General features: G+C 42.9%; 1 protein-coding gene across 1 annotated transcript in view; it reads left to right on the plus strand.

Annotated features, from left to right (window-relative positions):
* EYA4 (EYA transcriptional coactivator and phosphatase 4) overlaps positions 1-16,810 on the plus strand; it is a 217,248-nt gene that overhangs the window by 109,447 nt on the left and 90,991 nt on the right. Inside the window, exon 2 of the mRNA XM_065400311.1 lies at positions 12,562-12,611. Coding sequence (XP_065256383.1) covers positions 12,562-12,611 — 50 coding nt within the window. The remainder of the gene's footprint in view (positions 1-12,561; positions 12,612-16,810) is intronic.

Raw genomic sequence — 16,810 nt, forward strand, 5'->3', positions numbered from 1 at the left:
GGGGGAAGTTGTGGCCAGAACGTGTCAATGACTTAAAAGGATTTAAAGATGTTGTCCCCGCTATGAAGAAAGATATCCTCAGCTTGGCCAAGAAAGCAGGTTTTGATGAGGTGGAAGAAGCCGACGTTACACAACTTCTGCAATCACACGGAGAAGAGCTAACCAATGAAGATCTGATGCAACTAGAGGTGATGAGAGCAATGGAAGAAGAGGGCCAAGAAGTAGAAGAACCAACCCATCGAAATTTGACTGCCAAACGTCTTTCTGAAGCTTTCCAAATGATTGAAGCTGGCTTGCAAATCCTGAGTGATGACGATCCTGACAGGGAACGCAGCTCCAAAGTGATTAGGGAAGTTGGTCATCTAATGACTTGCTATAAAGAAATTTACCAAGAAAAAAAAAAGGAAAGCAAAACAACAATCTCTAGATGTGTTTTTTCGAGTTCAGGAAGTTCAGCAAGAGGAGCAGCCGGACAATCCACCCTCTTCCACTCTGACTTCACCACCTCAACCAAGCTTCATACTCAGCAATGATGATTGTAGTATTAAATTGCTTTTTCAAAATTGTTTAAAACTTATACCTGTATTAAATTGCTTGTTTAAAATTGTTTAAAATGTATATAATGCCTTTTGTCTGGCAAAAAAAAATTTCCCTGGAACCTAACCCCCCCTGTTTATATTAATTCTTATGGGGAAATTGGATTTGCTTAACATCGTTTCACTTAAAGTCGCATTTTTCAGGAACATAACTACAAATGTTAAGTGAGGAGTTACTCCTGGTCACCCAAGGAAGGAGACGTCTCCAGCACTGAGAGGGAGTTCAGCTCCTCGCCGAGACAGCACTGTCACGACTGGACTCTGGAGGGTGCAGCTGCCATGGCAATACTGACCTAGCAGCAGGGCCAGTGGCCAGCACAATGCCCTTATTGGAATGCCTGGAGCATACCCGTTATGCTGGTCTCACCAGTCCTCGGTCGCTGCACCAGAGAAGCCCCAGTTGGCACCGGCTATTTCCTGATTCCAAAGGCAAAATGGGGCCTACGTTCCATTCTGGACCTGTGACAACTCAACAAGTACCTCAAAAAGTTGAAGTTTCGCATGGTATCCCTGGCCTCCATCATTCCCTCCCTGGATTCGGGAGACTGGAATGCCGCTCTTGACTTGAAAGATGCTTATTTTCATATCTCTATCTTCCAAGGACACAGACTGTTCCTCTGCTTTATGGTGGGCCAGCGCCATTTCCAGTTCACAGTGCTTTTCTTTGGCCTCTCCTTGGCCCCGTGGGTCTCTACAAAATGCATGGCCCCAGTAGCCACTTACTTGAGACATCGGGGGTCCAAGTCTATCCTTATCTTGATGATTGGCTCATCAAGGGCAGATCGCAGTATCACATGCCGAGCAGCCTCGATCTGGTGTGGTCCACATGCCGTGACCTGGGCCTGTTAGTGAGCGAGCATAAGTCAACCCTCGTACCAGTGCAATGGATAGAGTTTATCGGGGCAGTTCTCGATTCCACACGGGCCAGGGCATTCCTTTCGGAGTCCTATTTCCAAGCCATGTTGGATGTAATCTCCCGTGTGAAGGGTCATCCACTCACCACTGCCTGCACTTGTCTAAGGCTGCTAGACCACATGGCTGCTTGTACTTATGTGGTCCATCATGCCCGGCTCCACCTCTAGCTGCTGCAGGCATGGTTGGGGTCGGTCTGCATCCCCAACAGGCACGACCTGGACCTGGTAATCAAGGTGCCAGACCACATCCGGGTGTCACTGGCATGGTGTCCAGACCTTGCATTGCTGGTGCAGGGAGTCCCCTTCGCGGCCCTGTCCCCGTCGCTGATTCTGGTGTCCGAACCCTCGGACCTAGGCTGGGGAGCCCACCTGGGCGAGCTCGGTACACAGGGCCGCTGGTCAGGGATTGACCGCTCCCTCCACATAAATGTCAGGGAGTTCAGGGTGGTCTGCCTGGCCTGCCAGGCTTTTTGGCCCCAGTTGCAAGGCAAAGTGATTTAAGTCCTGAAGGACATCACCGTGATGTTTTATATCAACAAGCAGGGCAGAGCCAGGTCATCAGCCCTTTGCCAGGAAGTGCTCAGTCTATTGGACTTCTGCATGCAGCATGCCATTCATCTCCGTGGCAGCCTATTTCCCCAGAACCAGGAACCTACTGGTGGATCACCTCAGCAGACCCTTCTCGTCTCGCCACAAGTGGTCTCTCCACTCGATGTGGTCAACCAGGTCTTCCGAAGGTGGGGGTTTCCCCAGGTTGGCTTGTTCACAACTCGCCAGAACAGGAAGTGCCACCGGTTCTGCTCATTTCGGGGGTTGACAGGGGCTCCCTGTTGGACGCCTTTCTGCTTCCTTGGTAGGGGGCTCTGGTGTACGCTTTCCTGCCAGTACCATTGCTTTTCAGAGTTCTCATGAAGATTAGGCAGGACAAGGTCACGGTCATCCTGATAGCCCCAGCTTGGCCGCACCAGCACTGATTCAGCACGCTCATGGATCTGTCAGTGGCAACCCCAATGCCACTGCCCTCTGGCCAGATCTCCTTTCACAGAACCATGGCCGGTTGCTGCACCCAAATTTGGTGGTGCTGCACCTCACAGCTTGGTTGCTTCGTGCTGAGGAATAGGAATGTTCGGCCCAAGTTCAACAGGTCCTACTGGGAAGTAGGAAGCCCTCCATGAGAGCAACCGATGTGGCCACTGGAAATGTTTTATGTGCTAGGACTCAGCCCACGAAGTTAGGCCTGAGCAGGCCTCGCTGCAGCTGATCCTGGACTACCTTATGCATCTCAACCTCCAAGGTTTGTCCCTTTCCTCAATTAAGGTCCACTGGGCCGCTATATCAGCCTTTCACCCTCCATTCCAGGGCAGGTTGGTCTTTGCACATAGCATGATGGTCCGATTCTTGAAAGGCCTGGAGTGGCTCTGCCCTCAAGTACAGGATCCTGTCCCCCTGTGGGACCTGAATCTGGTGCTTGTGCGACTCATGAGGGCCCCATTCAGGCCCTTGGAATCCTGTTCCCTTCTGCTCTCCTGGAAGGTGGTGTTCCTGGTAGCAATAACTTCTGCCCAAAGGCTCTCCAAGATAAGGGTGCTTACATCGGAGCCGCCCTATACGGTGTTCTTCAAGGACAAGGTCCAATTGCGACCACATCTGGCTTTCCTGCCCAAAGCGGTTTTGCAGTTTCACAGGAGCCAGGACATATTTCTGCCAGTCTTCTTCCCAAAGCCTCATAAGTCAGAGGAGGAGCATAGGCTGCACTCTCTGGATGTCAGGAGGGCGCTAGCCTTCTACACCGAGAGGACCAAACTGTTTTGCAAGAACATAAGAGCAGCCATACTGGGTCAGACCAAAGGTCCATCTAGCCCAGTATTCTGTCTTCTGACAGTGACCAATGCCAGATGCCACAGAGGCAATGAACAGAACAGGCAATCATCAAGTGATCCATCCCCTGTCACCCATTCCCAGCTTCTGGCAAACAGAGGCTAGAGACACAATCCCTGCCCATTCTGACTATTAGCCGTTCCTGGACCTATCCTCTATTGAACTTATCTAGTTCTTTTTTGAACACTGTTATAATCTTGGCCTTCACAACATCCTCTGGAATTGGCAAAGAGTTACACAGATTGACGGTGCGTTGTGTGAAAAAAATACTTCCTTTTGTTTGTTTTGAACCTGTTCTGTATTAATTTCATTTGGTGACCACTAGTTCTTGTGTTCTGTGAAGGGGTAAATAACACTTCCTTATTTACTTTCTCCATACCAGTCATGATTTTATTAGACCTCTATCATATCCCCCCATTAGTCGTCTCTTTTCCAAGCTGAAATGTCCCAGTTTTATTAATCTCTCCTCATACGAAGCCATTCCATAGTTGACTCAGTTGTTTGTCAAGGTGTCAGATAGGTCATCCAGTGTCCGCCCAGAGAATTTCTTCCTGGATCACAGTCTGCATCCGTTTCTGCTATGATCAGGCAAGGTGCCTTCACTGGCAGTTGTAACCGCCCACCTGACTAGAACTCAAGCCTCGGCGGTGGCCTTCCTGGCCCATGTGCCAATTTCTGACATCTTCAGGGCCACCACCTGGTTGTCGATGCATACGTTCACGTCTCACTATGCACTTACCCAGCAAGCCTGAGATGATGCTGGCTTCAGTAGAGCGGTGTTGGAAGCCATTCATCTGTGAACTCCGAGCCCACCTCCAGGGATTCTGCTTGTGAGTCATGTAGAATGGAATTAACATGAGCAAGCACTTGAAGAAGAAAAAACGGTTACTTATCTTTCATAACTGTTCTTCGAGATGTGTTGCTCATGTCCATTTCATTACCCACCCTCCTGCCCCTCTTTTGGAGTTGCCAGCAAGAAGGAACTGAGAGGGCGTGGGGCCAGCAGTACCTGATATACTGACACATGAGCGCGACACTGAAGGGAACGCTGCAGCTGACCCTACAGATACCGCTAAGGCAAAAGTCTCCAACAACTGTGCACGTGAGCGTGCACACACCTAGAATGGAATGGACATGAGCAACACATCTCAAAAAACAACAGTTACGAAAGGTAGTTAACCATTTTTGTGGGTTTCTTTGGTATTCTCCCTCCCCTTCCCCCAAGGAGGATACATTTAATTTTATTGTGGTCACTATTACCGAGAGGTTCTGCTATGTTCACCTCTTGGGCCAGATCCTGTGCTCCACAGAGGACTAAATCAAGAATTGCCTCTCCCCTTGTGGGCTCTACAGCACTAGCTGCTCCATGAGGTATTAATGGTGACTAGAAGTTTTATCTCTGCATCCCATTCTGAGGTGACAATATGGGGATAGTTGAAATCCCCCATTGTTATTGGGTTTTCTGTTTTTGTAGCTTCTCTAATCTCCCTGAGGATTTCACAGTCACTGTCACCATTCTGGTCAGATGGTCAGTAGTATATTCCTATTGCTATACTCTTATTATTCAAGCATGGAATTTCTATCCATAGAGATTTTATGGTACAGATTCATTTAAGATTTCCACTACACAGTATTTGACTCTATGCTTTCCTTCACATATAGTGCCACTCCCCCACCAGTGCGACCTACTTTGTTGTTCCTATATTTTTTGTACCCTGGTATTGCCATATCCTATTGAGTGCCATCTTTCACCCAAGTTAATTGTAGCAATATCCTCATTTAATACCAGGAACTCAAGTTCACCCATCTGAGTATTTATACTTCTAGCATTTGTATACAATTATAACATTTGCAAAATTTAATTGTCTGCAGAATAGGACTCTTTTTTTGTTTGACTGTTTCTGTTCAGTTCCTACCTGTACTTTATCAACTTCTGTCCTCTCTTCTTTACTAGAATCTAGAGTATCCCCTTTAATAAATCCTCCTTTAAGGGATGTCTCCTTCTGAAACGTGTGTTTCTCCACACCTGTTGTCTTTCCCCAACCCTTTGTTTAAAAACTCCTCTAACGACCTTTTTTAATTTTACATGCCAGCAATCTGGTTCCATTTTGGTTTATGTGGAGCCCATTCTTTCTTTCTGTATATGTCCCTCCTTTCCCAAAAGATTCCCCAGTGCCTAACAAACTTAAATCAGGGGTCGGTAACCTTCGGCACGCAGCCCATCAGGGTAATCCACTGGCGGGTCACAAGACATTTTGTTTACGTTGACTGTCCACGGCTCCCAGTGGTGACGATTCACCATTTCCAGCCAATGGGAGCTGCGTGAAGCAGTGTGGGCCACAGGGACTTGTTGGCTGCCGCTTATGTAAATCCCTGTCGACCCCTGACCTAAATCCTTCTTCCCAGTACTATCATCTCATTCACACATCGAAACCCTGCAGTTCTGCCTTTCTAACTGGCCCTAATTGTAGAACTAGAAGCACTTCACAGAATGCTACCTTGAAGGTATTGCACTTTAATCTCTTACCTAACAGCCTAAACTTGGCCTCCAGGACCTCTTTCCTATGTATACCACGACAACCAGCACTTCACGTAAATCTATCTAGATGTCTTGAGAGGTCTGAAACCTTCACACTCAGCAGCCAGTTCATCATGCAGCTCTTCTGGCCATCACAAACCCAACTATATATTTCTAATAATCAAATCCCCCATTACTATTACCTGTCTCTTCCTAATAATGGGTCCCCTCCCCTGGAGGGGTAACTTCTGTGTGAGAGGATACCATGACATCATCTGGAAGAAAGGTCCCAACTATGGGATCACTTTCCTCCTGCTTCATATCTTAATGAAACATTTATGTTCCTAATCTAAATTTGAAAAGCATATTCTAAACTGCAAAACATTTTCAGTGTGCTGTTAGCCTTATGAATTATGCATTCAAATTAGCTCTAGTGTGTTTTTTGTAGGTCAAGAAGTTATTAATATTTTGATTACCGGTAATTGGTTTATAATATGGTAGTGCATAGAGGCCCCTACCAAAATTAAGGCCCCATTTTGGGTATCCGACTTGAAACACCTAAGCCCTCATTTTCCAGAGTACTTAGCATTGTTATACCACTTCATATGTTTGAAATACAGCCCCCAATTGACTTTCAGTTGTGGCTGTGAGTACTCCGTGCTTCTGCAAATCTAGCTCCAGGGGCCTCTCTTTGAGCATTCAGAAAATGAGGTACACAACAATTAGTGGCCAACTGTTAACATTTTGCTTTAAGTGAATTGCTCAGTATCCCATAGAAACTCTGTGACAGAGACGAGGATAAAATGAAATTATCCTGGGTAGCTTTCATCTGCAAAGGCCATTCTTTCTGTTCCTGCAGTCCCCCGCTCCATTCTTTACATACCTTCCTAGTTATGCAAGAAATGAGCTTACCAGTAATTTATTATACAACCTTTATTCTTTCCCATAATTTGGTTCATCCTGTGCACTGAATGAGACAGCAATTCTCTGGAAAAAAATAGTATGTGATCATATATTTAAAGACTGTATGATACAGGCAATCTTAATTCTGGTATTTCCAACAGTTTGAGTGTTTGACTTTGCAACCTTAAATGTTGTTTTAAGATAGTTTTTTTAATGTAATTTCCTAATTGAAATGAAAAACTCACCAAAAAAAATAAAAAAAAAAACCTTGAGAAAACAGATATTCTGTCATGTATTGACCCCCAACTTGAGGCATCAACAGGATTGGGGGATTTAGATCTACAGCAAACACCACTACCAGTTGATGTAACAAAATAACTGATAGCAATAGTAGCCCGTGACCAGCCACTTGTGGGAACCATCCACTGGGGGGAGCATGAGACACATACTTTGCAAGTCTCAGGCTAGGTCTACACTACAGCGGGGGGTCGACCTAAGATACGCAACTTCAGCTACGTGAATAGCGTAGCTGAAGTGGCGTATTTTAGGTCGACTTACCTGGCTGTGAGGACGGCGGCAAGTCGACCGCTGCCGCGCCGCCGTCGACTCCGCTACCGCCTCTTGCCACGGTGGATTTCCGGAGTCGACGGTAGAGCCATCAGGGATTGATTTTATCGCGTCTTCACTAGACGCGGTAAGTCGATCCCCGATAGACCGATTGCTACCCGCCGATCCGGCGGGTAGTGAAGACGTGCCGTAAGATACTGCAGGCAGCAGAGAAGTATAGAGACTCAGGACTCCTGGGTTCAGTTCCAGGTTTTGAAGAAGAGTGTTCGCTAGTGGTTGTGTCCCAGCCTACTCCCATCCCCCTCTCCTCCTATCTACTCCCACCCCGATCAGGTGTAGGAAAAAAATCAAATAAATCAGATATTTTAAAATTTAACTATAAAGTTCATCTTAAAAAATAAACTTATATAAAATTAAATTTGAAATTGACAACCTATGTTAGGGCCTACATTTATAATCTATTAAAAATATTTACATTAAATGCAAAAAAAAATTAAGTTTTATATATTTGCTGCCAAGTTTTAAAGAAAGTCAAACCACTGACCTGGCGGAAATCGCTGGCTAATAATCTGAAACCAGAATTTATTACAGTGCTAAACCCGCTGTTCTGAGCAGTAGCCTGTTCTCCAGTTACAGAGAGAGTATGTTCTTCATTTTAGTTTATTCTGTTAATTCAGTTCAAAGACTAGTTCGTTCAAAGTTTAAGAAGCCAATTGGGAGTCAAAAAAAGCAGGAAAGCTTGTTTTCTTCTTTCAGTCTATGAATAAAAATTGGGTGTGAGAGGATGAGCTCTACTAGGTCTAAAACCTTGAAGAACATGGTGACTAGAAAAACTCACTTCAGTTCAGTAACTACAGATAATATTTCTTTTGTTTAATAAATCAGTTAGTTTTGATAAACTTTTTTCCTTATGCATCCAGCACATTTAAGTAGTTTTATTTATTAAAAAATAATTGAATGCCGTTTTGTGCATTTTTAATTAAATTTCCATCCAAATAGAGCTTGATATAAATCACAAATTAATTAATTGCCATCTAGTAAATAAATGCATCAGTCACCATTTTCTACCATAATAAAAATGTAAAAATTAAGAATCTGAATAAATGTAAGTTAAGCTATACAGTTGCTCAAATAAATATGTATAGATAGTGTATCCTCAGGTTAGCAAAAAGAAGCACCAAATTCAGTGTAAATACTATATTTAGTTGTAAATCAACATGTTTTAATGGTTACTAGCCACTGAGAATCATCTTTTTATATGAAAATAACTAAGGAGTACAAATGCAAAACGAGATTAAAATTGATTATTTAAATCAAGGTTTCCTGCTTGCTGTGTTAAATGATGATGAAAATACTGGGATTTAAGTCAATCCACCCTGCCCCCCTTTTCCTGCCACCACCACCCTTCTGCTCCTTCCCACCCACCAAGCTCCTGTCCCCTCCTCCTCTGCTCCTATCCAAACCCATACCCCATCTTCCCAGCTCCTGTCCCCCTCCCTATTCCCCTATCCATTTGCCAGCCCCTGACTACTGCTCCTTCCCCTTCTGCTCCTATCTTCCTCCATTCCCCCACCTACTGGCTCCCTCTCGGTCTGCACCTATATACCCCTGCCCTCTAGCGCCTGCAACCCTCTCTTCCTCTCTGTTCCTATTTTCCCTGTTTCCCCTTCCCCCCAATTCCTCAGCTCCCTCCATCTGAGTCAAGCTGATTTCTCCTCTTCTTCCATGCCTCCTGAATTCATATAAGGGAAGATTTGAGAGAGAGAGAGTGTGTGTCTCCCTGCTTTCAGTCCCTGTGCTTGGCATCACCAGGAGGAGGAATTATAGGGAAAGTTCTGCTCAGCCCCTGCCACTTTGGGGTGGAACATGATCAGTGCAGGTGGAATCTTCAGAGAATTTAGCTGCCAGACTCTAATAAGTCTCTGCTGACCATATGCAAAGTGAATTTTTTCAGAGGCTTATAACTTGAGCAATTTTGCACAGGTTTTCACAGGAATGGCAAAAGGCCCAGCCCATCACTGGCACCAGAGCAAGCCCCCTGCCAAATTTCATGTACCTGCTCCAAAGCATGGAGACTCTATAGCAGTGGTGGGCAACCTGTGGCCCACGGGCCACACGCGCCCGTCAGGGTAATCCACTGGCAGGCCGCAAGACAGTTTGTTTATATTGACCATCCGCAGGCAACGATATTTTCCCAAATCTCATGTTTAAAACTAGCTGGACCATTTTAATTCAGACTTTCTAAAAAGTCAGCCTGAAGCGGACACACAGCATGGAAACATTTATCGCAAATAGTTAAAGTTTGGCAAAGGTATAACAGCTAAAAACAGTCTTTTTCTGTCACTCTTTTTATGGTAAACTAGTGTTTTATAATTTTTAACGTACACTGCAAAGGAATATCACAATATTTTAATGCTTTGAGTTACTCTGTAATATGTGTTTATTGTCTATATCCACAGCACTGAATTCAGATAGTCTTAGAGCATAAGTTATTTATCCTTTCACTCCTGTGCAAGTAGTAGTTCTGCCCACCAAAGGACATGATATTGCGTTTACTAGTACTATTGATCCATTGATGATAACCATTTAAAGACTTAGGAATGGAAAAATACTGTATAAGTGATAGTTAATACAAATGATAAGGAGATCTCAGCAGATGGCTTGCAACTGAGTACAAGTTTAGGAATGCCAGTGTGAGTAGTTTAATTGGGAATTTTTTTACCAATAAGTTACTAAACTAAGTAAATTTAATATTTTGAAATATGCATTCATTTTATATGCAAAGTGGAGGGATCCTTTTCCTACCAAGAAAATTTTATACCTGTTTAGTGAGATACTCTGTTTATGAAAGAAAAGTCTTCCTATCAAGAAAAAAGATTAGTGACATTTCAGTTTTTTAACTATTTTGAATTTATCTCTGAAAAAATCTCCTGTAATTTGGATATTTCATGAAATGTATTTGTACATGTACATTGTGGACTTCTACTGCTATCTAGGATAGCTAGGCGTCCAGTTTTCAACTGGAATTGAAAACAGCACCACTGACTGGACTGTTAAGAGTCCGGTTAGCGGTGCAGCGGGGCTAAGGCAGCCAGCATTTCCCTCCGGCTCCTAAGTGCAGGGGTGCCATGGGGGATCCACACACTGCCCCTGCCCTGAGCGCTGGCTCCGCAGCTCCCATTGGCCATGAATGGGAGCTGTGGGGGCGGCGCCTGTGGGCGAGGGCAGTGTGCAGAGCCCCGTGGCCATCCCTGTGCCTAGGAGCCGGAGAGGGGACATGCTGGCTGCTTCTGGGAGCTGGCTGAGGTAAGCACCGCCCAGAGCCCACACCCCTCATCCCCCCTCCCACACTCCGTACCCCTCATTTATGGCCCCACCCCGGAGCCCGCACTCCTAGCCAGAACCCTCACCCTCTCCCACACCCCAACCCCCTGCCCCAGCCCAGAGCCCCCTCCCACACTCCTAACCCCTCAGCCCCACCCCTCCCAGTCCTTGCTCACATTCCTTATCTAATGTTTCTTTAATAAAGAAACAGGCCTTTGCAGTGGTATCTTTATCTGAATGTTTCCAAAGCCCTAACCATCTCATTTTGCTATGCAAGAACTTTCTTCACTTTTTAAGCTGCACAACTACTCTTATTGCAGATTTTCATTGCATTACCTTATTACAAAACCTGTTGTTCTTTTTGCAGTTTGAAAAAAATCCCACATTGAGAATTAAGCAAGATGACTAAGCAGATATTCATGTTTGCTGGAGTGAGATTTATGGCAAAAATAAAACAAAACACATATTGAATCAGATTTTTTTTTAATTTGGTTTTATTTTGTTTTTATGATTATTTGTAGCTGTCATCTATTACGGTAAATGTGCTGTTAAAATTAGCACCGAAAGAAAATTTCCATTATTGCTACTGAACAGTACTCTATACAATTTACATTGTAGGTAGCATGATTATTCTTTAAGATCCAGAAATTACACAAGAGTAAAAATGGCTCTCTAGAGTCATTCTTGTACTTACCCATCTTTGAGTAGTGTTGCTAGGTATCCATTCAAAGTCTTGAAAGTTGGCATTTTTAAAAGTGCTCAATATTGGCCTACCTCTACTCCCATTGAATTCTGTTGGAGTTTTGCTGTTGACTTTGACGGGAAAAGTTCGGCAGTGTTGAATAGTTTTGAAAATCCCACCCTAACTGTCACAGACATTCTTTTTAAGACAGTATAACAAAAGGAGGATTTGACAATAGAAGAACCCTTTGATCAAGGTACTGTAATTGTAAATGCTCAGAATTTGAATATTTATTGGTAACAGGGGGAGTGTGCAGTAAGTAGAAGTGATACTAAGTAAGCCTGAGTGTCTGTAAATGAATTTAGCTGGTCTTAATGGAAGGAATTTTGATATCGCAACCAAGTCATTAGCTTGAACGTTCAACAAAATGTTTGTCTTACTGAAAGTGCCTGAAATTTAAATTACCAAAAGGTGCAAATTGCACCACTCCAGAGGACCCCAACACCATAAAGGGCCTGGAAAAGAGTAGTTTATATTTTTAGTTGGAGGTGGGGTTTTTTCTCCTTTCGCTGGCTAACAGCAGTATATCACAAAGATGGATCTGAAGGTTGAACTAGAGTATATATAATTGTATATTGTGGATATGTGTGAAAAATGTGTACATGATATGTAAACTTCATTGGCACATTATGAAAATACATTCAACATATAGTTACCGGGTTCAGAAAATGAAAATTAATGTATGAATTATTTAGCTAACACTGCACTTTGCCCCAGAATCTGGTGTTTATTATTGTGAGCTTTAGCAGGAAACAGAAGCAATATCAATTGGGAAAACATTTCTTTACTGAACTGAGAACAGTATGGCTTTCTAGTTTCTAAGTGGGAAACCTGGTTCTTTGGTTTCTTTGTTCCTAGTTAGACTACTCCCAAGCTATTTTAGTTGAACATTTTACATACTAATGGAGTCTAGGGAAGTGCAGTTGGCAGCTGTTCATGGGATAATAATGAAACACACTGTTTAGTACTGCATACTGCTGCTGTAAAATGCGGGAAGTATTTTATAGATATCATGGTGAGCAGAGCTGTATCCACTTTAAGCGATATAAGTGCGTGAACTATGAGTGAGGAAGTTGTGTTTTCATATGAGAGTAACTGGCAATCATTTTGCTTTTGCAGGTAAAGAAAACGTGCACAGAATCAGATGTTTCAGAGGCTCAGAATTCCAGGTACAGTAACTAAAGTAAATACTTAATGAGAAGAACATGGTGATATGAAGCAATACTGAAGCTATATAGCAAAAGGCATGAGAGATTAGTATTGCAAAGAGTTAATAAGTCTGGCTAGATTACTTTTAAATGTATTTCATCCCAGAGGTGGTATTGTTTTTTGCAGTTGCTGATAAGAATTGAGATTGGGAATGGACAGGGGGTGGAGAGAGTTTTGATAGTGTATTAATAGTGATTTATCACCTTCAATTTAGAAGAGAATCACATTTAAAACAATAAATATTGTAGTAAAGTCTCTAGATCAATTATTTTTTCTTTTTTCATCCCTTTCTGCACCTATGATTGTTGCCATTCATTTAGTATTGCCATTTACTTTCAGTGCCAGCAGATCAGTTTTTATTTGGGTAAAAATTCTTTTACCGTGATTTTTTTTTAAATGTTTACTTGTGCAAAATGTGCTAATGTTCATATATTGGGAAAATCCCATACACTCCTCAAAAAGTATGTATTAAAATGCATTGTTTCCTAATTTTATATGTAAGTAGAAAAGGAAATCAATGTAACTTAAATGGGGTCACTATCCCTGCCTATATTTTGGACAAGTGATGCAATAATTACTGCAAATGTGCCATCCAGCATGTACATTATTGGTGGTTATTAAATTCTTAAGACACAGGGCATTGTTTTGTCTAAGATTTGTGGAGTGAAACATTTTATAGGCTGTCATTGTGTCTTATTTCTGTTTACAAGAGCTATATTTCAATTTCACAGGGAAAAAGAAAGTTTAATCACGAAAAGAAAAACACAGTATAAACCTAAAGAAACACAAAAAAGCTAAGAAATTAAAAATGACTGAAACTTTACTATGCTTATGTCTGGGTATTGCAGCTTTAATGTATGCAAGACCTCTGACTGGTTGGGACACAGTAATACTTATGGACAATAGAATAGTTGTGAATAGTCCTGTACAGTATGTCAGAATTTCTTTGATTTGCTTTTCACATTATTCAGTTGCACATGCACAGCTTTCATTGGGTTCAGTAGGAGTTGTACTCATAATTGAGCACAGACTATGAGGCCTGATCTTACTTCCATTGAAGTCCATGGGAATTTTGCTATGGACTTCAATGGGAGCTGGTTTGAACCTTTGATCCTTATTTAATAATAATCTAATATAAATGTTGTCCTCCCCTTCACACCCTGGCCTGGTATTTTTGATTGAAAATTAAGTTTCAGTTTTAAAAACCTCACAGCTCTTTACAAGTACTTTCAGTAGCATTAGGGTCCTGATTCAGCAAAGCACTTGAGCATGAGCGTAACTTTAAGCATGTGAGTCGTCCCCTGTGGGACTCTAAACGTGTGAAAAGTTATGCACATGCTCAAGTGCTTTGCTGGATCAGGGCCTTGTATTGTAACAAGTCTAAGGGCACTTCATGACCCAGTATGCTTTCATAATACTTACTCCATTGTGAACTTTCTGTTGAATGGTTGTTACGATGATTGTTATACTAAATAAAATAAATCTATAGAATATTTTTTTCTCCCAACTGCAAAAGTGACCCACACTGTGAACGATCAAACTGTAAATCTGGTAAGATTTCATTTACTGAAAAAAGGAAAATTTTGAACAAAAAGTATATATTTTTTGTCCCCCCCCCTTATTTAAGGAAATGTATTTTAAACCAGATCTAGTTTAAATAAAAGGAAATGCTCCTGGCCCGAGAGTTTGTAATGCTGTGTATATAGCTAGAAGCAAGTTTTTATGCCAGAGTTTGATATACGATGCAACTGTGATCTTAGAATGGAATCACTGACAGACCTTTGACAAGAGTGGCGCTAGAGGGCACTGCTATAGCCCACAAAGTTTTTAAGCCTGGAGTAAGGTAATTCTTCTCAAATAAGTCTTAAGTGAAAACATTGCACATAAAATGAAACATCAGCATAAAAATGAATGCTGGAGACACATTGCCTTACCGAATGGCTGCTGGCTTGGGACTTAAGGCCAATATCATTCATTTATTTAGCTAGCTTTATAGTGTGTTGGTTTTGGATTTGAAACTATTACAATAAATGCAGATGGAAAGTGTTTTTACAGTAGGGAAGTAATTAAATTGGGTGTGGGAACTTTGTCAGGAGAATTCTTGGAGTGACGTGTGTATCAGCAAATTCTTTGTCTTGCTTGGCGTTGGTTCCTCTTTTAGTAAGAAACTTTCAAGATACAGATGTGACTGGTAAATTTGGGCAGAGGGAATCTACTAGCTTATGCAATATATCAGGGCAAAGAATGCCTTACAGAAGTATCCTGCCATATGTGTGATAAAGCTCAATCATCAACAGCAGTCATTTCTCATTTATACAAAATGGTTGTCAAGTTGACAGATGTTTAACAACACACATGTGCAGGAAACTACAGTTAGAAGATTTGCAAGCATGATACATGGAATGATTTTCTCTGAACACATAAATGTGCAAGAAAATGTGCATTAATCTTTAATATCTCAATCACCACACAAACTTTGATCCATCTATTTTCAAGCAGGACATGAGAATTTAGACATGCAAATTCTATGAGAGTTTCCTGGGAGTGAGTGGCTAAATCTCCTATGTCCTGTTCTGAAAGTGCTTTCCTTTATCTCTCTCTCTCTAGATATTTATGTTGCATCCATTGCTGTGGTATCTGGGGATATCCATATTATGAAATTCTTTCCTTTTGTTTTAAAAATTAAATTATCTGTTAGAAGGTTTAATAGCTTCCCAACATAATAAATTCCTATCATTTAATTTTGGATCCACTGTTGTTAAATTGAGAGAGGGTATGACTTGACAAGAGTCATACTGCCAATCAGCGGCAGAGTCAGAAATAGTACATATTAGCACTGATTCCCAGGCCACTGTTCTAAACTCCAGATAACATGAACACATAATCAGATTCATCAGTCAGTAACTTTGGAGATGTAGTTCATGGGTGCAGCGTATGTAACATGCATCTGCACAATGTACATTGCACTGCATTTTCTCATGTTCTCAGTTTAATTTACTAAGGGTGTGATATTGAGAGGTGCTAACTACCTTTTCCCCATGTTGAATTTAATATAATTTAAGTAAATGCTGAGTTACTGTGCTATACATGAGATGCTTAACTTCATTGTTACCAATGAGAATTTGTAGAAAAAAGCTTGAGCCACATTTTGTTGATACTGTATATCAAAGCACAAATCTAATCTCCTTACATATAATATTTATGTAGCGCTATGTGCTGCGGCACTTTTGTCTTCAGTGTTTTACAAACATGAGTTAATATTCATCATTTTCAAAGTTATGACATGTTGTTTTTAACCAAACTGGATGCCTGCTAGATCTAGTTATTCCCTCCCTCATCCAAAACCAAACCTCGCAGGCAGAAACTTAGTTACTGGATGAACTATAAGAAATGAGTAAAATATTAGACTATTTCAGATTCTGAAAACTGGTAGATTGGTAAATATCAAAAATGTAGAGCCCCGTGCTCCCATCTGCGTTCACACCTGTGCTTATGAAAGGGAAACCAAGGCGAAGATGCCTGCCCGTTCCGAAGGGCCTTCCCGTAGCCCGTTGGCCGGGTCGCCTGGGAGCGACTCTCTGGAGGCCTCCACTGCCCGGAGGGGCCACAGGCACCGTGATAGAAGGCGTCGACGCTCCTCTTCCAGTCGGAGTGATAGGCGTAGCTCTCGACGGCGTCGGCACCGCCACTCATATTCGAGTGTTCACCGAGACAGATGCCATACTCGGAGTGCATCCCGAATGGCACCGGCACCGAGGCGTCGTAGCCACGATCGCCGGAGGGATTCCAGAGACAGTACCTCTGACATATACATGTCGTCATCGTCGAGGTCCAAATCCCGAGGTCGGCGCCGACATGGCCAGGACCGGTCCAGCCGCTCGTACGACACCATACGTTCATCGATGACCTCAGCCTCGGCTCCCAGCCGTCCCTCCCCGGGCCGCATTGCCCCTCAAGAGCCAGTGGATCTGCTAGGACCCCATACAGGCCAGTGGCAAGGGGCGCCATTGCAAGGACAGTGGTGCCAATGGGCACCGTGGCCCCAAGCGCCCGCACCTGCGAGACCCCGTTCTGTAGCAGGGGCATCCCAAGTCCACTCGGCATCCCCGCCTCGGCACCAAGATCAGTCCTCGGGCACCGAGCCACCGGCACCGCACCA

The sequence above is a fragment of the Emys orbicularis genome, chromosome 3 (assembly GCF_028017835.1).
Source record: "Emys orbicularis isolate rEmyOrb1 chromosome 3, rEmyOrb1.hap1, whole genome shotgun sequence".
Classification (NCBI taxonomy): Eukaryota; Metazoa; Chordata; order Testudines; family Emydidae; genus Emys; species Emys orbicularis.